The following is a 23314-nucleotide window of genomic DNA, read 5'->3' as shown; positions in this document are numbered from 1 at the left end:
TAGACATGGTGGCTCATGCCTGTAATCTCACCACTTTGGGAGGCCGAGGTGGGAGGATCACTCTCACCTTTCAAGGTGCAGGAGTTCGGGACCAGCCTGGGCAACATTGCAAGACCCCCCTCCTTACAAAAAATTAGCTGGGTGTGGTGGCGTGTGCCTGTAATCCCAGCACTTTGGGAGGCTGAGGAGTGCTTGGGCCTAGGATTTTGAGTCCAGCCTGGGCAACACAGCAAGAGCCGTCTCTCTGTAGAGTTGCTTCTTTCCCTGTGGTGGGTGAGTTCTTCCAGCTCACGCTTTGCCTCTCTTCCTGCGCCTGTGGTTCTGTGGTGTGCCTGCACATGTGGTCATCACTAGAAGATGCGTAGTTGTGCCCGCAGCCATACACAGTCACAGGTTTTTGGCTGAGTTCATGACAACGCTTAAGGCCGCTGACAGCACTGTAATTCTTTGGATTTTGGCAGATGTTCAGATGAAACTAGGCGCTGGCCCACCCACCTGCTGAGGAAAGAATGGCTGCCTTGTGTGGGAGAGGGTCCCTCTGTTTCCTAGCTGCCTGCCTGGTGTTCTTGTGGAGTGAGCAGAACAGACAGTGCCCCCGGGTAGACCTGTGTGCTCCAAAAGGTGATTTAGTCAGTCGTTCTCTTGAGAGGCCCTTGATCCCGGAAGCATGATCTGTGGGACTCTCCGTTGCAGTTCCCAGACTGCGGAAAGAAAACATGATTCATGGCTGTGTGTGGTTGCTCACGCCTCTCATCCTGGCACGTTGGGAGGCCGAGGCGGGAGGATTGCTTGAGCCTGGGAGGTCGACACCAGCTTGAGCAACACAGTAAATCCCTGTCTCTAGAAAAAAAAATTAGCTGGCTGTGATGATGAGCACCTGTGGTCCCAGCTGCTTGGGAGGCGGATGCGGGCTGATCGCCTGAGCCTGGGAGTTGGAAGCTGCAGTGAACCATAATCATACCACTCAAGCCTGGACAACGGAGCGAGACCTCATCTTAAAAAAAAGAAAAACATGAACATTATGATGAATGAAAACAAACATTGCCTGTCAATAAGGCAAGTACGAAGGAGGATTTTCGGATTAGTGACCCAGCAGACAAAGGAGTAACCGAGTTTGCGGGAAGCAGGTCTCTCATTTAATAACAGGACAATGAAGATAGCACAAGTGGAGTGGCTTCTTCCTTTTTTTTTTTTTCTTTTAAGAAACTGGGTGTCACATTGTCACCCAGGCTGGAGTGCAGCGGCATGTTCATAGCTCACTACAGCCTTCACCTCCTCCTGGCTCAAGCAATCCTCCTGCCTAACCCTCTCAAGTAGGCGGGACTACAGGCACATACCACCCACCATACTTGGTTAATTTTTTGTATTTTTTAGTAGAGACGGAGGGGGTGGGGATGGTTTGCCATATTACCTAAGCTTGTCTCAGACTTCTGGCCTCAAATGATCGTTCTGCCTTGGCCTCCCAAAATGTTGGGATTACAGGCATGAGCCACTGAGCCCGGCGAGTAAGTGGCTTTTCGTTTGTTTGTTTGTTTTGAGACAGTCTCGCTCTGTTGCCCAGGTTGGAGTGCAGTGGTGCGATGTGGGCTCACTGCAACTTCCGCCTCCTGGGTTCAAGTGATTCTTATGCCTCAGCCTTTCGAGTAGCTGGGATTACAGGTGCAAGCCACCATGCCCAGCTAATTTTTGTATTTTTAGTAGAGACAGAGTTTTGATTTGTTGGCCAGGCTGGTCTCGAACTCCTGACCCCAGGTGATCCGCCTGCCTCAGTCTCCCAAAATGTTGGGATTACAGGTGTGGGCCACCTCATCCAGCCAAACAAGAAAGCAATCTGTGTTTTACAGAAGATCCCTAATTTATGGTGATTCCATTTATGATGGTTTGAGTTATGATGGTTTGATTGATGATTTTTCAGTTTTACAGCGGTGGGAAAGAGAGCCAGTCAGGGGAAACTGGGCTTCAAATACCCATGCGACCATTCTGTTTTTAGCTGACAGTGCAGTATTCAGTAAACTACACAAGGCATTCAGTGCTTGATTGTAAACTAGGCTTCGTGTTAGGTGAGTTTGCCGAGCTATAGGGTAATATAAGTGTTGTGAGCACGTTTAGGGAGGCTGGGCTAAGTTGTGATGTTTGTAGGTTAGGTGTATTAGATGCATTTTTGGCTGACCACATTTTCAACTTACAAGGGGTTTGTGGGGGTGTAATGTCATCATCGTAAGTTGAGGAGTGTCTGTGTCATAGACTAGGGGGCTTTAACAGACATTTATTGTTCACAGTTCTGGAGGCTGGGAGTCATAGATCAAGGCGTTTCAAATTCGGTGTCTGCTGAGGGCTTCCTGGTTCATAGATGGCGCCTTCTTGCTGTGTCTTCACATGGTGGAAGGGACGAGGGAGCTCTCTGGGGTCCCTTTAATAGGGACACAGATCCCATTCATGAGGCCCCATCCTCATGACCTCATCACCTCCCAAAGGCCCCACCTTCCAACACCATCATCTTGGGGATGAGGATTCAACGTGGGGATTTCTGGAGGAAGCAAGCCTTCACCAGTAGGGTTTGCATTGCAAAGAAATAGAAGGAAATGAAAAGGCAGGCACTAGGCAGGAGAGAACTAGGGAAGACAGCATGGTGGTGGCACTCCAGGATAACAGTCTCTTACTCAGGGGTTCCCCTAGCGCCATTCACACCGAACAAACCTGAGGCAGCCTTTCTGATTTGTCATTCTTAGGAAAACCACCATGAATCTGGCACTTAGCTATCAGTGAGACTGTGAGAGAGCTTAATGGAAGTAAAGACATGTCCCAGAAATGACAGATCAGTCAGAGAACCTAAGAGAAAATTAAAACCAAAAGGGGGTCATGTGCACTGTGACTCATACTTTGGGAGGTCGAGCGGGAGGATCGCTTGAGCCCAGAAGTTTGAAACCAGCCTGGGAAGCATAGGGAGACCCTATCTCTACAAAAAATGCAAACAGTAGCCAGGTGTAATGGCACACACCTTAGTCCCTGCTGCTCAGGAGGCTAAGGTGGGAGGATTGCTTGGGTCTGGGAGTTCGAGGCTACACTGAGCTAAGATCATACCACTGCACTCCAGTCTAGGTGACAGAGCGAGATCCTGTCTCAAAAACAAGAGCAAAGCAAAACAAAAAAATCCAAAAGGGGAACATAAAAGAATCTCCCTTGGAGACATCTTTTTAGAAGAGTAGGAGAGGATATTGTCTCCATCCACAAAAATAGGATGTTACAGTGAGAGAGAAAAACAGGAAGAGCTTTATATAGGACTGCTGAGGGTTAGGAGAAAAACACTGCATTAAATAAGTGAGAAGAGTGACCTCATCCACGCCAGTGACTTTAGTTATCATCTTATGGCTTTGGCTCTCAATGCACGTGTCTAGTTTAGATCTTTCTTAGTAGCCCTGAAGGGTGCATTGCCGAACTCTGCCTGTTGGAGGGTCCATTTTTCCCAAGACATCCAGCAACACTCTTACATGAGTGTCCTGCTCCGCTGTCACAAATGACCACAAACTGGGGAACTCAAGCAGCAGAAATGTATGCTCTCCCAGCCCTGCACACCAGGAGTCTGAGGTCAAAGTGCGGGCAGGGCCGCGCTCCCTCCGGAGACACTAGGGGAGGCTCCTTCCCGCTTCTCCCAGCTCCTGGGCCTCCAGCATCCCTGGGCTTGTGGCCACATCGCTTTGGTCTCTGCCTCCGTCTCCATGTGGCCTTCTTCTCTGTGTCTGTGTCTCCTCTTCTGTCCCTTAGAAGCACACTGGTCATTGGATTTAGGGCTCACCGTCCTCCGGGATGATCTCATCGCAAGATCCTTAGCTTTATCACATTTGCAAAGTTCCTTATTTCCAAGTAAGTTCCCATTCCAGGTTCTGAACATGAGGATGTGAGTATATCTTTGTGGGGAACCACAGTTCAATCCACTAGAGTTGTATCCAGTTCCTTCTAGAGGCTCTAGGGGAGGCTCCTTCCTGCCTCTCCCAGCTCCTGGGGGCTCCAGCATCCCTGGGTTTGTGGCTGCATCACTCCAGCCTCTGCCACTGTCTCCACGTGGCCTTCTCTGTGTCTGTGTCTCCTCTTCTGCCCCTTTATTTATTTATTTATTTTATATTTTATTTATTTATTTTTTTGAGATGGAGTTTCAGTCTTTTGCCCAGGCTGGAGTGCAACGGTGTGATCTCAGCTCACTGCAACCTCCGCCTCCCAGGTTCAAATGATTCTCCTGCCTCAGCCTCCCGAGTAGCTGGGATTACAGGTGCCCACCATCATGCCCAGCTTATATTTGTATCTTGAGGAGAGATGAGATGTCACCATGTTGGCCAGGCTGGTCTTGAACTCCTGTCCTCGGTGATCTGCCCGCCTTGGCCTCCCAAAGTGCTGGGATTACAGGCGTGAGCCACTGCGCCTGGCCATTTTTAATTATTTTTTCTCTTCTGTCTCTTAGAAGGACACTTGTTGTTGGATTTAGGTCCCACCCTCAATCCAGAATGGCCTCATCTGGAGATTGTTTACTTAATAGAAACTACAGAGACCTTATTTTCAAATAAGGCTCCATTCACAGGTACCAGGGGTTAGGATGTGGACATATTGTTGGGGGGCACCATTCAACCTCGTCCGTCCCTCAACCTCAATACGTCCACTGAGTTCCACATGAACTGCGTCCCCTTCCCGCAAACAGAACAACCCGAGGCCCCCGTGCACCTGCACACCTTGCCTGAAACACCAGCACTCATGCCGAGATGCCGAAACCCTGAGCTGTGATCATCTCCAGCCTCCCTCTTCCAGCTCACTCCAGCCCATTCTCTGCTGTTCTCCTGTGGATATGTTGTTTGAAGTCCTCAAGTCTAAATAAACTCATGTGAGGGCACCCAGTTGTTAGACTTACTGTCATTCATGCCTCCTCCCTCCTTCCAGCCTGACTGGAGCTAAACCAAACTAAATGAGGGAGCAACCTCGTGTCCATTGCAGTTACTCAGAGGTAGACAGTACCTGAAACACAGGAAAATATCAGTCATGATGGAAGCGATGCATTCATTTATTATATTGACTCCTTTTTTTTCCAGAAAGCTATTTTGTCCTTAAAACCTGGACTGCATAAACCACTTCCTCGTCCAAGATGGAGTGTCAGAAGCTGACATCCGATGAAAGAATTCGGTGTGTCTGGTTAGCAGGAACTCTGAAGCTACCTAACATTAAATGCAGTAGAAGTTCAGCTGCCTGCTCTCCATAGCCTCAGTTCAGATCCTCAGTAGCCACTTGTGAGTCTGTGGCTGCCATCTCGGACAGCAGAGATAGAGAACATTCCTGTTGTCGCAGGAAATTTTGCGGACTGTGCTTGCTCCAAAACAGCAGGTCTCAGCTGGGGGCTAGTCTTCCCCCACAGGGCACTTAACAGTGTCTGGGGACAGTTGTGGTTGTCACTACTGGGGGGTGGATGCTGATGGCATGTGCTGAGTGGAGCCCAGGGACGCTGCTCAACAGCTTGCAGTGCACAGGATGGCCCCACAGAGAATCATATGGTCCCGAATGTCAGCAGTGCTGAGGCTGAGAGAACCTGCCTTAGCATGAGCGTCTCTCTTTCTCTCTCTCTCTCTCTCTCTCTCTCTCTCTCTCTCCCTCTCTCCCCCCTACTCTCCCCCTTTCCACCCATCCCATCTATTATCTATTTATCTATCTACCTATCAATGATCTAACCATCCTATTTATCTATCTTTTTATCTATGTTTTACATATCTATCCTATCATCTATCTACCTGCCCATCCATCCATCCGTCCATCCGTCCATCCATCCATCCATCCATCCATCCATCCATCCATCCATCCATCCAAACACCCAGTCATCTACCAGTCAGTCATACCCATCTACCTATCTTTCTATCTGCCTGTGGCAGAGATTCTCCACCAGTGGCAGTGCAGCTCTCTCAGGGCGATACTTCTTCCCTGGACAAGTCCAGAGACATTTTTGTTGTCACAGCTCCGGGAGGTGCTGCTGATAACAGGTGGGTAGAGCCCAGGATCGCTGCTGGCCCCCCTCCAGTGCACAGGACGGCCCCACCACAAAGAATCATCCAGCTCCAAATGTTGATGGACTGAGTTTGAGCAGCTGATCTCAAGGGTGATTTGGGGTGCTGGGCAATTATTGCATCCTATCCTGGAGGTAGGCAAGGGTTGTGTCTTTAACCCGGCTGCGTGGTAGATGTGTGAAAACTAACGCTTGTTTTTCTTGGTAGACTCACACCCAGATGTTATTCAAAGCTGCACATACTGTGCTTGTATAAATACACTGAGCCAGAAACCACAAACCTTTCCCTGGCTTAACATCTGTAAGTGTTGTGGGAGAAGGTGAGAATTTCCTGTTTTTCTTTTCACTTCAGTGATTATATATTTTGTGGTTTTTGTTGTTGTTTTTTGAGACAGGGTCTTGCTTTGTCACCTAGGCTGGAGTGCAGTGATGTGATCATAGCTCACTGCAGCCCCCATCCCCAGGCTCAAATGGTCCTCCTGCCTGAGCCTCCCAGGTAGCTGGGACTACAATCGCTTGTTATCACACCTGGCTGGTTTTTGTTTTTAGTAGAGTTGGGGTTTTCCTTTGTTGTCTAGCTTGGTCTTGAACTCCTGTGCTCAAGGGATCCACCCACCTCAGCCTCCCAACTGCTGACATTACAGGCGTGAGCCACCGCTCCCAGCCACATTTTGCATTTCTGATGAGAAACTATAATTTAATACACTGCAAATCAGAGAGTGTAGTTCTGAAACATCTCTTTCTATCTTCTAAAATAGGGCAGTGTAAAAATGGAATGTTTGACTCAGCAAAATTCCGAGGGCGTTTGTTTGTTTGTTTCTAGCTGTCTAGACCAGTGAACTCACAAAACTATCCACCACACAGTGCTCAGCTGAATTGGCTCTACTGTTTTTAACTGAAGTTTGAAGTAAATATTCCAAGCTTTAAAATATATCTTCTTCTGCCCCACACAGTGGGTATAGCAGCAATAGAAAAAAAAAAATCTTCCCAAGAATATCCAAAGCATACATTCTTCTCTAAAAGAAAAATCGATTATAGAGATATAATTTCTGTACCATAAGATTCACCCTTGAAAAAACATACAGTTCTGGAGAGAGATCCAAGGTAGCTGATCGTTAGCAGCTCGGGATTGTGGCTCCCAGTGAAAGCGCAGAAAACGAGAGGACGCCACAGTTTTAGGTGAATTTTTGTTGCTCACGGACCAGGAGATTCCCAGAGGAGGAGCCCTACAGGTCGCCACTGCGACTCTTGTGGCCGGCGTGGCGGTTTTTGGTGCAGAGTCAGAAAACCACCATCAATCACCCTGTTTTAGCCGGCGCAGTGGGTAGCTCAGATTCTGGCGCTGGAATCAATAAATTGGACGTCCACTCAGAAACCTAATTAGAAAGGCGGTAATTACAGACACGACAGATGGATAAATTTATAACGAAGGGAAGAAACCAGCCTAAAAAGGCTGAGAATACCCAAAATCAGAATGCCTCTCCCTCTACAGGGGATCACAGTTCCTCATCAGCAACGGAACAAGGCCTGATGGAGAAAGACTGTGTGCCATTAACAGAGGCAGGCTTCAGAAGGTGGATGATAAGAAACTTCTGGGAGTTGAAGGAACTTGTTCTAACCCAATGCAAAGAAACTAAGAACTTTGAAAAAAGGTTTGATGAAATGCTGACAAGAATAGATAATATAGAGAGGAATATAAGTGAATTAACAGAGTTGAAAAATACAACATGAGAACTTCACAAAGTATGCACAAGTTTTAACAGCCGAATTGATCAAGCAGAAGAAAGGATATCAGAGGTCGAAGCCAACTTAATGAAATAAAACGAGAAGACAAGAATAGAGTGAAAAGGATAAAAAGGAATGAGCAAAGTCTCCAAGGAATATGGGACTATGTGAAAAGACCTAATGTACGTTTGATAGGTGTGCCTGAATGTGACGGAGAGAATGAATCCAAGCTGGAAAATACTCTTCAGGATATTATTTAGGAAAACTTCCCCAACCTAGCAAAGCAGCACAATATTCAACCCCAGGTAATACAGAGAACACCACAAAGATCTTCCTCAAGAAGAGCAACCCCAAGGCACATAATTGTTGGATTCACCAGGGTTGAAATGAAGGAGAAAATACTAAGGGCAGCCAGAGAGAAAGGTCAGGTTACCCACAAAGGGAAGCCTATCAGACTCACAGCAGATCTCTCAGCAGAAACCCTACAAGCCAGAAGAGAGTGGGGGCCAATATTTAACATCTTTAAAGAAAAGAACCTTTAACCCAGAATTTCACATCCAGCCAAACTAAGCTTTACAATTGAAGGAAAAATAAAATCTTTTATGAACAAGCAAGTACTCAGAGATTTCATTACCACCAGGCCTGCTTTACAAGAGCTTCTGAAAGAAGCATTACACACAGAAAGAAACAACCAGTATTAGCCTTTCTAAAAATATACCAAAAAGTGAAGAGTATCAACATAATGAAGAATTTATATCAACTAATGGGCAAAATAGCCAGCTAACATCAAATGGCAGTAATCTTAAATTTAAATTGGCTAAATCCCCCAATCAAAAGATACAGCCAAAACCCATCGGTATGCTGCATCCAGACCCATCTTACATGCAAGGATACACAAAGAGTCAAAACAAAGGGATGGAGAAAGATTTGTCGACCAAATGGAGAGCAAAAATAAATAAATAAAAAGTAGAGGTTGCAGTTCTCGCCTCTGATGGAATGGATTTGAAAGCAGCAAAGATCAAAAGAGGACATAATGGTAAAAGGATCAATGCAACAAGAAGAGCTGACGGTCCTGGATGTGTACCCACCCAATACAGGATACATGAGACTTGTAAAGAGACTTGGACTCCCACACAGTAGTAGTGGGAGATCTCAACATCAATATTAGATAGATCAATGAGACAGAAAATTAACAAGGATATCCAGGACTTGAACTCAGATCTGGAACAAGTAAACTTAATAAACATTTATAGAACTCTCCACTTTAAACACACAAGATACGCACTCTTATCAGTACACATCACACCCACTCACAGGTTTAGATGAAATATTGGTTGGCCATTATTAAGCACGATTGATGGTAAGGGAGGTTTTCAATACCCATTTTTAGACTGCATTCTAGCTTGGGCAACTAAACAACACTCCTGTTCTCTCTCCCTCCTCCTCTTCCTCTTTTTTCCTCTTCTTCATTCCTTTTTCTCTTTCTCTCTTTAAAAAAAAAAAGAAAAAGAAAAACACACAGTTCTTTAGTTTTCAGTTTATTCACAGTTAGCACACTCATTCATTCATTCATTTTTTGAGACAGGGTCTCACCCAGGCTAGAGCACAGGGGTGTGATCACTGCTCACTGCAGCCTCGAACTCCCGGGCTCCAGTGAGTCTCTTGCCTCAGCTTCCCGAGAAGCTTGGACCGCAGGTGTGCAACACCATGCCCTGCTCATTTTTTGATTTTTTTAAATAGAGATGGGGTCTTGTTATGTTATCCAGGCTGGTGTACAACTCCTCAAGTGATCCTTCCTTGGCCTCCCAAAGTGCTGGGATTATAGGCATGAGCCTCCATGCCTGGCCAACATACACTCTTCTATCTTTTTTCTTTTACTTTTTTTTCTGAGACAGCGTTTCACTCTTGTTGCCTAGGCTGGAGTGCAGTAGAATGATCTCAGCTCACTGCAACCTCTGCCTACCAGGTTCAAGCGATTCCTCTGCCCCAGCCTCCTGAGTAGCTGGGATCACAGGCATGCACCACCACGTCCAGCTAATTTTGTATTTTTAGTAGAGAGAGGGCTTTTCCATGTTGGTCAGGCTGGTCTCAAACTCCTGACCTCAGGTGATCCGCCCATCTCAGCCTCTAAGGTGCTGGGATTACAGGCGTGAGCCACCACTCCTGGCCTCACATACTCTTTTTAAAAAATACTTTTTAAAAGCGTTTTTTCTTCTATAAAATAGAAGGTTATTATAGTTGTTTACAGCAGTAATTTAAAAAATCGACTTTATAAAGGAGAACTACATGTTTCACACACACATTTCATACCTTGTAGTATTTAATGTTCTTTTACTGCTTTTATCCAGGGGGGAAAATGTCAAGGAAAAGAACTGAATTTGATGATGATAAATTTGTCCATTCTGATATCATCATTATTTTGAAACAGTTATTTAATGCAATGCATCAGTTTTATTTATCAATTTAGCACAAATTGAACATGTGTAGATGAATTATTTCGACAGTCATGCATTTGAAAAGGTGGGAGAGTTACATAGTGAAATGCTTCCCTGCTTTTGTGCCTCACCTGTGCAGAATTTGCCCTCTCCCCCCACCCAGGCACCCAGAGTAATGTGTCTTGTATATTTCTCTGAAGTCTTTTCAACATATAGAAGCAAATATCACTTATGGAGAAGGGCCTCACTTGTGTTTTTTTAAACAGATGGGGGACATGCTCTGTGGCCCAGGCTGGAATGCAGTGCTGCTGTTATAATTCACTGCAGCCTCTACTTCCTGGGTGTGCTGGTATGCACCTGTAGTCCCAGCTACTCAGGAGGCAGAGGGGGAGACTTGCTTGAGCCCAGGAGTGATGGTGCCACTACACTCCAGTCTGGGCCACAGAGCAACACTCGATCTCACAAAATAAAAATTAAAAAAAAAAATCAGAGATGAGGATACAGACACACACAGGACGACCCTGTGAGGACACAGAAGACGGCACATACAAGTCTAGGAGAGAGTCCTCAGGAGGAGCCAGCCCTGCCCACCCCTGGATCTCGGACTTCAAGCCTTCAGGACTGTGGGAGAATAAAGGTCTCTTGAAGTCCCCTAGTCTGTGTTATGTGATTGCAGTAGTCCGAGCAAAGCACTTTATTTACATAGAAGTCTGCCAGAATTATGAGCCCTGAAACCCTCTCCAGGATGAACCGTGGTCAGATAGAGTATAATTTATAGGTACTGTTTTTCATTTGCTTTTAGCCACTAGATTTTTTTTTTTCCAACAGAGAGTAACGAATACTGCAGGTAACTGCCTAAGCTGAATTAGATGACAGTTTAAGTCAGGTCTCTATGCACGTCAGAATATTTGTACTAATTAAAAGAAATAACCAACACTTGTTAGGGGAAAGATTGAGACTGAAAATACCTCTCCCTGTGACCACTCCTACCAAATTCTTGCTTAACTGCCTTGTTTTTGTTAATGAAATGTGGTTCTTACATCAGTAGAGACTGTGAAGGGATTTGTGTACAGATGACTGAAATCTCGGCCATTGGTTTCCTGGTGTTCTTTTGGAGACAGGGCCTTGCACTGTTACCGAGGCTGGAGTGCAGTAATGCGGTCATAGCTCACTGCGGCCTGGGCCTCTTAGGCTCAGGCAGTCCTCTCACCTCAGCCTCCTGAGAAGCTGGGACTACAGCTGTGCACCACCACACCTAGCTAATATTTTATTTTTATTTTTAGAGCTGGCATCTTGCTGTTGTCCAGGCAGGTCTTGAACTCCTGGCCTCAAGTAATCCCACCTCCCAAAGTGCTGGGATTACAGGCATGAGTCACCACGCCCTGCCTGGTTTCCAATTTGAACTTGGTTTTTCTTTTTTTTTTGGAGATGGGGTCTCGCTTGTTGCCCAGGCTGGGATGCAATGGCTGGGTTCAAGCAGTTCTCCTGCCTCAGCCACCCGAGTAGCTGGGACTAAAGGCACACACCACCACAACCAATTAACTTTTGTATTTTTAGTAGAGACAGGGTTTCACCATATTGGCCAGACTGGTCACAAACTCCTGACCTTGTGATCTGCCCGCCTCAGCCTGTCAAAGCGCTTGGATTACAGGCATGAGCCCCCGCGCCTGGCTTTGGTTTTTCATCTCGGCTCCTTTGAAGCCTTCTGTCTTCCCCCATGTTTGGGGCAGCTCTGCATTGTGCATGTTCCTTAGTGACTGGCCTGGGGACGCTCAGGCATGTCTAGGCTGCCTTTGGAGGAATGGGGATTAGTAGCTCCTTAGCCCCTGTCTTTTCCTGGGTTGTTCTGTTTGCTGAGGTCTGCACAGTTCAGACCACCCTGGGAGCCTCTCAGGTTCTCAGAGACAGTGGAATTATACCTTTAACTGTGAGCTCTCAACATTGCTAGGGAAGGTACTTGGCTGAATTGGCCATTATTTGGTTGAATTTATACCTTCTGGGCGTATTTGCTTCGGTAAGAGATACCACAGACTGGGTGCCTTAAAATAACAGAAGTTAATTGTCTCACAGTCCTGGAGACCAATTCTTAAGTCCAGGTGTGGGCAGGGCCGCGCTCCCTCTGGAGGCTCTAGGGGAGGCTCCTTCCTGCCTCTCCCAGCTCCTGGGGTCTCCAGCATCCCTGGGCTTGTGGCCTCATCACTGCAGTCTCTGCCTCCGTCTCCACGTGGCCTCCTCCTCTGTGTCTGTCTCTTTTCTTCTGTCTCTTACAGGAACACCTGTCATTTTGTTTCAGGTCCACTCCAATCTTGGGTGACCTCGCCTTGAGATCCTGAACTAATCACAGCTGCAAAGACCCATTTTCCAAATGAGGCCTCATCTGCAGGCTCTGTGGGACAGGACATGGACAGATCTCTGGGAGACTGGGGTTCAGTCCACTGCAGTTGTATCCAGTTCTTTCTGGAGGCTCCACGGCAGGGTCCTTCCTGCCTCTCTCAGCTCCTGGGAGCTCCAGGCGTCCCTGGGCTTGTGGCCGCATCACTAGTCTCTGCCTTTGTCTCCATGTGGCCGCCTCTGTGTCTGTATTTTCTTATTAAGTTCCCTACTCATATTGGACCGCCTCCAGGATGACTTCACCTTAATGTATGTCTTTTTTTTCTTTTAATTTCAATTTTAAAAAAGGGGGAGACAAGAGTCTTGCTCTGTTGCCCAGGCTGGTCTGGAACTCCTGTGCTGGGATAGCAGGTGTGAGCCACTGCACCCAGCCTTTGTGTAGATCTTAATCTCATCTGCAAAGACCATATTTCCAAATAAGGTCCCAGTCACAGGTACCAAGGATGAGGATGTCAAGTGTGTCTTTTCCAGGGCACACAATTCAACCCACAGAAAGTGGGGAGAGGGGAGATTGGTTGTGTTTAGGTGACCTGTGAAAGGCGGGGCTAGCTCTTCCAGCACAGAGGTAGAGCTGGGCTCAGACTATTAGTGTCTGAGATCATCCATGAATCTGCTCCCGGAAATGTGCTGCAGCGAGACTCAGTGCTTCCTCTCCCGCCACCCTCCTGAGCCCATCCCATACGCCCACGGACCCCAAAGGAAAGTACTCCGAGTTGCTTGGTTTCTTTTCCCTTTTGCGACTGCGTGGAATTCCACGCCACGGTCCTTGTGTTGATTCCATACAGATCTCCTGAAGTGTTTTGACTTCTAGCAGAATTAAAAAATATAACCAAAGGAAACTTGAATCCACGCCTCTACTCTTTCTGGGCACTTCTTCCATGTGAACGGGCTTGGTGATGATAAACACGACAGCCCTGCCTTCCCTTCTGTCTCTGCTGGCCGCTTTCTTCCTTCTGTCCCAAGTCACAGGCAAGAGGGACTTTGGGCTTGCTGGGCTTGAGGAAGACGAAAAGGCCATCTCGTTTCGCAGTGAGAAACGTGTTTTCTGCTTTTTCTCATACCTCCTTTTGTACATTAAAAAAATTATTTTTCTGTAGATTTTATACCAAGAGAGATATATTTATTATTATTTAGTTTTTTTTTTTTTGAGACAAAAATCTCTTGTCACCCAGTCTACAGTGCAGTGGCGCGATCTCAGCTCTCTGAAACGTCTGCCTCCTGGGTTCAAGATGTTCTCGTGCCTTGGCCTCTTGATTGGCTGGGATTACAGGCACCTGCCACCACGCCTGGCTAATTTTTTTGTGTGTTTTTAGTAGAGACCGGGTCTCACTATGCTGCCTGGGCTGGTCTCAAACTCCTAGGCTCAAGTGATCCTCCCGTTCTGGCTCCCAAAGCACCGGGATTGCAGGCATGAGCCACTGTACCCAGCCTATTTATTTTCTAAAGAGAGACAGGGTCTCACTATGTTGCCGTGGCTGGTCTCAGCCTCCTGGGCTCAAATCCTCCTGCCTCAGCCTCTTGAGCAGCTGGGACTCTGGGTGCACACTACCATGCCTGGCTAATTTTTGTTTTCTTTTTTTGTAGTGATAGGGGTCTCACTATGTTGCCCAGGCTGGTCTGGAACTCCTGGGCTCAGGCAGTCCTCTCACCTCAGCCTTGCAGTGTGCTGGGATTACAGGCGTGCACCACTGTGCCTGGCCCTATTTGTTATTTATTGATTTATTTTCGGAGACAGGGTTTCACTCTGTTGTCTGGACCGCAGTGCAGTGGCGACCACAGCTCACTGCTGCCTCGACCTCCTGGGCTCAAGCAATCCTCCCACTTCAGCCTCTGCAGTAGCTGGGACTACAGGAGTGTACGTGACTCCCGGCTAATTTCTTTTAATAGAGATGAGATCTCTATATTTTTGTAGACAAGGGGCTCTCGCTATGTTGCCCTGGCTGGTCGAGAACTCCTGGCCTCAGGTCATCCTCTTGCCTTGGCCTCCCAAAGTGCTGGGATTACAGTTGTGAGGTACGGTACCTAGCTATAGATGCCCAGGATTCCCTGCCCCCATGAATCTTCACTAACAAGGGAATCTTTCAGCATTTTCCGTGGTCATGGTGATTCACTTAATATTTTAGTTCTGCCGAGTTGTCTAAACATGTGGGATAAAGGCTCTCATTTTTTGGTGACCGTAATGTGTGTGTGTATGTTTACAGTTACACATGCCTGTACTTGGATGTAGCTCAGAAGATGCCCATGGCATTTTTCTGGGAAAGTTGAGGTTTATGATGTTTGCTCACTATTGGGAGTGTGGAGGTCATCTCTCTCTGTCTCCTTCCCTCCAGACCGAAAGCTGGGATGCGGCCAGGTGCAGTGGCTCATGCCTGTCATCCCAGCACGTTGGGAGGCCGAGGTGGGTGAATCACCTGAGGTCAGGAGTTCGACACCAGCCTGGCCAATATGGAGAAACCCTGTCTCTACTAAAAATACAAAAATTAGCCAGGCGTGGTGGCGGGTGCCTGTAATCATAGATACTCGGGAGGGTGAGGCAGGAGAATTCCTTGAACCCAGGAGGCAGAGGTTGCAATGAACTGAGATTGTTCTGCTGTACTCCAGCCTGGGTGACAGAGTGAGACTCTGTCTCAAAAAAAAAAAAAAAAAAAAAAAAAGGTCCGATGTGTTTGTGTGTGAGTCGGACACAAAGGCTTGGGAAGGATGGATGGGATGGGGAGGAGGGATAGATGGATGAGGGAATGCAGAGCCAGTGGCTACACTGTCAGAGGCTTTCGGAAAGCAGGAGATTCTCTCTCTCATGGAAGAGAGGAGACCCGAGTCCACCCCAAATTAATGTTTAAAGATCAGAATTGCACACACAGAATGGCCCATAAATCTGATCCACCTTCCTCATCTGGAACTTGGCTGGAGAAACAAGTAACTCTTTGAATGTTGGCGGAAAAGCTACTGCATAGCACCTGCTATAAAGAGGGTGTGCCCACCTTAAAAGTAGCCACGCCTTCCCAAGATGTCAGGGTCCTTTAAGTCTCTGAAATGTACAGGGCAGGTGCATTTGGGAGTTTGGGGATTTTTCTAGATTTGAGATGAGAATGGGTGCATGTACTTTTAAATTATACAACACCCTCAGCAGAGTCTGCTCTGGATGTTGTTATCAAGACGAGAATATTTCTGAAGTGACATAAGTAGATATTCACCCCAAGGAGGATCAGGCCTGAATAGTGTCACGTTAGGTGAGGTCCAGCTTTGTGGCCAGGTGTGTTGGTGAAGACACTTTGAGTATTCAGAGCCTTTAGCTTCAGCCACTGTGGGTAAGGGATTGTGGAACCCACACTTGAGCTTCTGCCTTCAAGCTTTGACTTTCTGATCTCCACATTGCAGCCATGCAAAAGAGCAGAATCGTGCCCTGCGCAGTGACGTAGATGCAGCTGGAGGGCACTACCCTAAACAGATGCACGCAAAAGAGCGAGAGCCAGATATTGCATGTTCTCACTTATAAGTGGGATGTAAACCTTGGGTACTTCATGGACACAAAGATGGGAACAATCAACACTGGGGATTCCAAAAAGGGGAAGGGAGGGAGGGGGAGAGCACCGGAGAACCTCCTGTTGGAAACCTTGTTCACTACTTGGGCAGTGGGATCATTAGGAGCCCACACCCCGGCATCATGCAATATACCCATGTAATGAGCCTGCACATGTACCCCCGAATCTAAAATTAAAAGAAAGAAAAGACATAAACTCCACATCAGATTTCCCTCCTGATTAATACTACTCCTTAGTTTGGAGAGAGATGGAGGGAGTCTCTGGAGTGGGGAGTGGACCACTTACCTTCAAGGTCTCTCTAATCAGGGAGGAAAGATCTGACGGACCTAGGAACCCTGAAAAGACGCTTTTTTTGTGTGTGATTGGGCAAAGCTGGGTCAGATGGCCACCCTAAGCTGCAGAGAAGGCTAAAAATAGACATTTTCTATTCACGTGGGATAATGGTAACTGGGGAATGTGTACTGGAGAGCCTCCCAGCACCAAGCAGACTCTGCCTTTCCTGTTTTCACTGCAACAGTGAGTAAATACCAGCACCACTCAACGTTGCCTTTGTTTTCTGTGCACTTAAGCTGATAAAACGTAAACGTCACCACACGCCGCTTCTGTCTGCTTTGCGTAAGGTTGTTTACCAACATACTTCTGCAATCTGGTTATGCCTTTGGTCAGACTGACATCTCCCAGGGTAGTGCAAAGATCTGCTGTAGTGCAAAAGCAACGTGTTTTGAGTTTCACACAGCTCAAAGAAAGCTTTAAAGAAGTCACAGCAGTGTAGAAAATCTGTCGAGTCATAGCTGTTGTTCGTGCAGTAGGCATGGAGAATTCTTTCTGTTGAGGGCCAAGTACAAGGGCTAAGAAGACTGAGTGTTATACAGTAAACCCAGCCAAGTGATGACCGGGTTCCTTGGAGTGGGCGAGGAAGATGAATGAGGAGGAAGGAACCAGACAGAGGAAGAAAAGTCAAGGACCATATTCATTGCATTATTAGAATTTTAGGGTGTGGCAAGAATTGAACATTTCCCAGTGATCTGCATGTTCTGTTGGAAGGAAGAGCAATAGGAAACTGGAAGGTCTCAGTTCCTAGGTCCAGTCCCAGGCAGAGCTTGGGCTGGAGGCCGGTGTTCCTGATCCTAGTTGTGTTTTATCCAATTGAAACATCAGTGGCCGCAGTCAGGCGCCTGTCAGTTCCCAGTCCTCAAAGCCCTTCTCCCGCTGCCTTTGACCTGATTCCACCTCGTTTTGTCCACACAGTGTTGTATTCTAATAAAAAATATTTTATTTTCAAGTTAACCAAGATGATATACTTTAAACATGTGTTACTATTGCAGTGTTTGCCTTTTTAAGACACGTTTACCAGCTGTCAGCTTTGCCATGGTTTGTCTACTTCTTACACTTTTTCTTTACTTTGTAGTTCACTTCTGTTTCTGCCGTGACAAAATATTCATTATTGGAAACTTCATGTAAAAGCCAAGGTTACTTCCCCTCCCTTGCAAATCTGCCCTGTAAGCTAGTAAAGTCATCGTTCATTAGCTTATATATTTTGCAAAATGGGGGTTTTAGTTGAAAGCAAATACTTTAACAAATTGGTAGCTTAAGCACAGCTTTTTCTTTTCACGTTACCATGTGCAGTCAGTGGCCTTCCGGACTCTTGGAAGGAAATCTGTTGTATGGTTGTGGTGGGCTTTTTTCTTCTCAAACCAGTCAAAAATACCCAGTCACAATTTTAAAAATTACCTGCTCTTGGTGGCGCACGCCTGTGGTCACAACCACTTGTGGGGCTGAGGGGTCAGGATCACGTGAGCCTGGCAGGTCAAGGCTGCAGGGAGCTGTGATTGCGCCACTGCACTCCAGCCTGGGCGACAGAGAGAGACCGTGTTTCAAAACAAAGCAAAACAGCATAACGTCATCTACTCTCTAAGCAAATTTTCATATATACAGTTTCACTATTGTATATATGAGATTCGTATATATAAAATTTCATATATCAGTTCAGTACTGTTAACTGTTGGAACCGTGTGTATGGTAGATCTCCATGGCTTATCTTGCTCGACTAAAACTTTGTATCCTTTGACCAGTATACTTCCCCTTCCGCCTCAAGCCCTATCCTCTGATAACTCTCTCTCTACTCTCTGGTTCTGAGTTTGAGTATTTTAGATTCTGGATTAGTCCATTCTCACGCTGCTAATAAAGACATACCCAAGACTGGGTAATTTATAAAGGAAAGAGGTTTAATGGACTCATAGTTCCACATGGCTGGGGAGGTCTCACAGTCATGGTGGAAGACGAAGGAAGAGCAGAGAGACATCTTACATGGCGGCAGGCAAGAGAGAGCACATGCAGGGGAACTCCCATTTATAAAAACATCAGATCTCGTGAGACTTACTATCACGAGAACAGCACAGGAAAAACCCACCCCCATCATTCAGTTACTTCCCACCGCATCTTTCCCATGACATGTGGGGATTATGGGAGCCACAATTCAAGAGGAGACTTGGGTGGGGACACAGTCAAATCATGTCAGATTCCTTGTCTAAGTGAGATCAAGTGATATATAATATTTGTTTTTCTGTGCCTGGCTTATTTCCGTGAACATAATGACCTCCAATTCTATCCATGTTGCTGCAAATGACAGTTTCCTTCTTTTTTAAGGCTGCATAGTATTCCGTCATGTACGTGTCCCATGTTTCCTTTATCCATTTGCCCTTTGATGGACACTTCGGTTGTTTGCACATCTTGGCTGTTGTGAATAGAGCTGCATAAACATGGGAGCGCAGATGTCTCTGCAAGATCCTGGTTCTCTCGGGTCTTGCAAGCTAGCATAAGCAGGCACAGAACTATCAGCAAGTGAACAGAGACGTAAATGGATCAATATTGATTAGTGAGCTTTGCTCATCAACAGATGCTGGTTCCTCAGAAGGATACACTTCCAAACCATCCTCTCTCTGAATGTCAGTTTCTCAGAAGCTTCATCTGCTGTCTGGGATGGATGTGATCACATAACACAGGAGGGCAGTTTTTGTTTTAGTGGCTCATCTCAGTCTGAAGCTGTGAATGGGTTGTTTAAAAATATTGCTGAGGAGTGACCTGCGTGCCAGTAAGAGCCTGCTGACGCTGGGATCAAGGTAGATGAAAGGCAATTTAGAGATGCTCTGAAATCCTGAAATCCATGAGCGTAGTAGCTCATGCCTGTAGGTCCAGCACTTTGGGAGGCCAAGGCAGGAGGATGGCTTGAGCCTGGAGTTCAAGGCTAGCCTGAGCAACGTAGTGAGACCCTCTCTAGAAAAGTGCAAACATTAACCAGGTAGCTGAGGCGGGAGGATTGCTTGAGCCCAGGAGGTTGAGGCTACAGTGAGCTGTGATGGCGCCACTGCATTCCAGCCTGGGCGACAGAGCAAACTCATTCTCTCCATTAACCCAAGAACATTTATGCCATGTGAAGAATATTTCAATATGCATGTGAACACATGCACACCTTGTAAGATCAGTGTGTTACAGGAAGAGGAGGAGGATGAAGAGGAAGAAGAGGATGAGGAGGAGGAGAAAGAAGGAAGAGGAGCAGGCAAAGCCTGTTTAGATTGAAAATGTGCCCCCAAGATACAGTAGAGATTTTTTTTTTTTTTTTTTTTTAGAGACAGAGTCTCACTCTGTCGTCCAGGCTGGAGTGCAGTGGTGCGATCTCTGCTTGTTGCCATCTCTGCCTCCAAGGTTCCAGCTGTTCTTCTGCCTGCTCAGCCTCCCTGGTAGTTGGGACTATAGGCATGCGCCGCCACCATGCCTGGCTTTTTGTATTTTTAGTAGAGATGGGTTGTCACCATGTTGGCCGTGCTGGTCTCAATCTCCTGACCTCATGATCTACCCACCTCAGCCTCCCAAAGTGCTGGGATTACAGGCGTGAGCCTTTTATATCTTATTGACTATTAGATTTCTTCATTTAGATGCACCCCAGTGGAAGGAAGAGGAGGGGATGGAGGAGGAGGAAGTGGAAAAGAAAAAGAAGGAAATGGAGGAGAAGGAGGAGAAGATAGAGGAGAGATGGAGTAGGGAAGGAGAAGAGTGGGTTTGGGTTGAAGGCGTCCCAGCAGCACACAGCGAGATGATGCCTTCATGTTTGCAGCGGTTGCACTTGTTGCTGTTGTTTGTGGGCACCTGCTGCACTTCGTCTTAACCCACACAGATTTTAGAACACAGACTGCATGTTTCGAGCAAGCGTGAGCGTGCATTAAGGAAGGAGCCATGTTGAGGAGGGCTGTGTGTTTTATACTCTGTCTGGATTTCTGATAAAACCAGAGGGCCTGCAGAGAAAAAGGCATGTTGCATAAATCCGTTTACTATTACTCTAATGCTTCTCCTTGTGGGAGTGTGGTGCGTGTGGGTGTGGTCTCTGCAAAGACTGATCTGCAGAAATTATGGCCAGTCTGCCCCCAAATTGAAGAACCATTCAGAGGCAGATGGTGCTCTCTCTCTGTCTTTCTCTCCCCACTTTCTCTCTCTGTGCAATTTCTGTATTCAGTAGAAAATTCTAGGAAATGCTGTCAGCCCAGGTGCGCCATGACACCAAGTCTCTGAAAGGCTTGGGCTGTGCGTTTGCGGCCCTGGTGCAGCCCCCGGCTGATTGTGTGGCTGCGGTGCTTCCTCCCTTTGTCAGGGGACTTTATGGCCTCTCTGATGATTTTTCTCTCTCCAGGCACCGGGACGTTCGGGCGGGTGCAGCTGGTGAAGGAGAAGACTGCCAAGCATTTCTTCGCCCTCAAGGTGATGAGCATTCCTGATGTCATCCGCCTGAAGCAGGAGCAGCACGTGCACAATGAGAAGTCCGTTCTGAAGGAAGTCAGCCACCCATTCCTCATCAGGCTGTGAGTCCTCTCCTCAGGCCTCTCCCCGCTCACCCTCCCTAGGCCCCTCAGTGTCTCTTTTATAGGAAGCAGGGTGGGCCGGGACCATGGCCTGCGTGCAAAGCCTCAGGCCACAGCAGTCTCCACCTGGCAGGTCTTATCAGCCTCTGATCTTAGAGCTAGAAAACCTCCCCTGACCTCGATGGCCAACCAGGTCCAAAAAGAAATGCTCTGTGTAGAGAATCCATGCCAGGCCCCTTGCTCCTCTCCTGAGTGAGCCTGGTATCTCTGCCTGGAAATGGATGCAAGAATCTTTGTTTCCTCAGCCTCCTTGGGTTCTGCATCTACAGCTCTCTGGAGAACTGGTTAAGTTGGATTTTCAGGGACCACAGTCACGTGGATGGGGCTGGGCTTCAGGAACTCCAGTCATTTCGTGGGTTTCTGGTTGACTATAGATGAGAGATCTCCATTGAGATGCAGCCATACACTTCCGGCTCATGGTATGTCCTAGGGCAGGTGTGTTAGTCTATTCGGGCTGCTATAACAAAGGATCTTAGACTTGGTAATTTACAAATGACAGACATTTGTCTCATGCTTCTGGAGGCTGAAAGTCCAAGATCAAGATGTGGCAGATTCAGTGTCTGCTGAGCACCTGCTTCCTGGTTCATAGACGGCGCCTTCTCGCTGTGTCCTCACATGGTGGAAGGGGCGAGGGAGCTCTCTGGGGTCCCTTTTATAAGGTACTGATTCCATTCGTGACACTCCACCTTCTTGGCTTCATTACCTCCCAGAGGACCCACCACCTAACACCATCACCTGGGGGGTGAGGATCCAACACAGGGATTCAGGAGGACACAGGTACTCAGCCCATGCCAGCGGGGCAATTCCATTTCCGCCCAGGTGTCTTAGACCAGGATGCCTGCGTATCTCTCCTTTCCCTCCAGGGGTGCCTTCCATCCAATTCCCACGTCTTCCCTTTGCCGTCTTGCTACCGCTTCTCCACCGTCTACCTGTCCATCTGCTTTATCTGGGTCCCGTCTCTCTGCCCTGCTTTTCTGCACTGACCTCCCTCCTGCCTGGTCTTTCCCTCCCAGCCTTGCTCTCCTTGAAGACATCTGTCACTTCACAGCCGCATTTGTCCTCCCAGGTACCTCTGCAATGACCTGCCTCTCTGCATTCGTCCTCCGTGAGCTCCTGAAGCACCCCACATAAAGCCCCAGCAATGCAGTGTCCTCTGCCACTGTCCTCATGGACTGGCCTCCGGCCACCACCTCCCTGCAGGAGAAGGTGGAAGGTGCTGTTGACACGCTGTCCCAGGGCTTCTCCTAGGCCACCCCTCTTTCCCAGGCCTTCTTTGCTCTCATCATTGTCCTTCACTTCGCCCACTTAAGAAACCACCCACCTGTTTCCCTCATTCACCTGCTGCCCTTGGGACACAGGGTGCGCCCCATCATGTTCTTGAAGCACGTTGCGTGTACCTGAGCAAGCGCACCTGTCTGCCTCCTCCTTTTGATCCAACGCTGCCTGAGCTCTGAACAAAATCACGTGCAGAGTCTGGGTGCAGGGACTCACACCTGTCAGCCCAGCACTTTGGGAGGCTGAGGCCGGTGGATCACCTGAGGTCAGGAGTTAGAGACCATCCTGGCCAACATGGTGAAACCCCGTCTCTACTAAAAGTACAAAAATTAGCTGGCTGTGGTGGTACGTACCTGTAGTCCCAGCTACTCAGGAGGCTGAGGCAGGATGAACCTGGGAGGTGGAGGCTGTAGTGAGCTGAGATCATGCCACTGCACCCCAGCCTGGGCGACAAGAGTGAGACTCCATCTTAAAAAGAAACGAAAGAGTTCTGCTGAAGGCTGGGCCTGGAGGTGGGAGTCTCCCCTTCTCGTTTGCGAAGTTGATCTTTTTGCGGCTTGCAGGTGTCCTAAGCGTGATATTGGGGGGTGTGCCTGAAATCTTGGGTGAGGGGCTCCAGTTCTGGGGATTCTTCCCTGTTGAAGGTCGAATTGTGTCTCCTGAAAAGATACGTTGAAATCCTCACCTCTGGCTCCTATGAATGGAATTGGAATGCTGTTTGGAAATAGAGTTTTGCAGATATAATTAAAATTGCAAGGGGTCATCGCAGTAGCTCATGCCTGTAATGGTGGCACTTTGGGAGGCAGAGGTGGAAGGATCACTTGAGCCTGGACTTTGAGACCAGCCTGGGCAATATACCAAGACTTAGTTTCTACAACAAATTACACAATTAGCCAGGTATGGTGGTGCATACCAGTGGTCTCAGCTACTAGGAAGGTTGAGGCGAGAGGATGGCTTCAGGCTGGGAGGTCGAGGCAGTGTTGAGCTGTGACGGCACTGCTGCAC

At 47.5% G+C, this 23314-nt stretch overlaps 1 protein-coding gene across 2 annotated transcripts in view; it reads left to right on the top strand.

The window, feature by feature from the left end:
* PRKX (protein kinase cAMP-dependent X-linked catalytic subunit) overlaps positions 1–23314 on the top strand; it is a 104837-nt gene that overhangs the window by 16089 nt on the left and 65434 nt on the right. For both annotated transcript variants that reach the window (XM_035289368.3, XM_008988903.4), the window contains exon 2: positions 20806–20974. In XM_035289368.3, the coding sequence (XP_035145259.1) occupies positions 20806–20974 (169 nt within the window). The remainder of the gene's footprint in view (positions 1–20805; positions 20975–23314) is intronic.

The sequence above is a fragment of the Callithrix jacchus genome, chromosome X (genome assembly GCF_049354715.1).
Source record: "Callithrix jacchus isolate 240 chromosome X, calJac240_pri, whole genome shotgun sequence".
In the NCBI taxonomy this organism is placed as follows: domain Eukaryota; kingdom Metazoa; phylum Chordata; class Mammalia; order Primates; family Cebidae; genus Callithrix; species Callithrix jacchus.
Note: the sequence above shows the minus strand (reverse complement) of the source record. Positions and strands in the feature narration are given on the sequence as shown.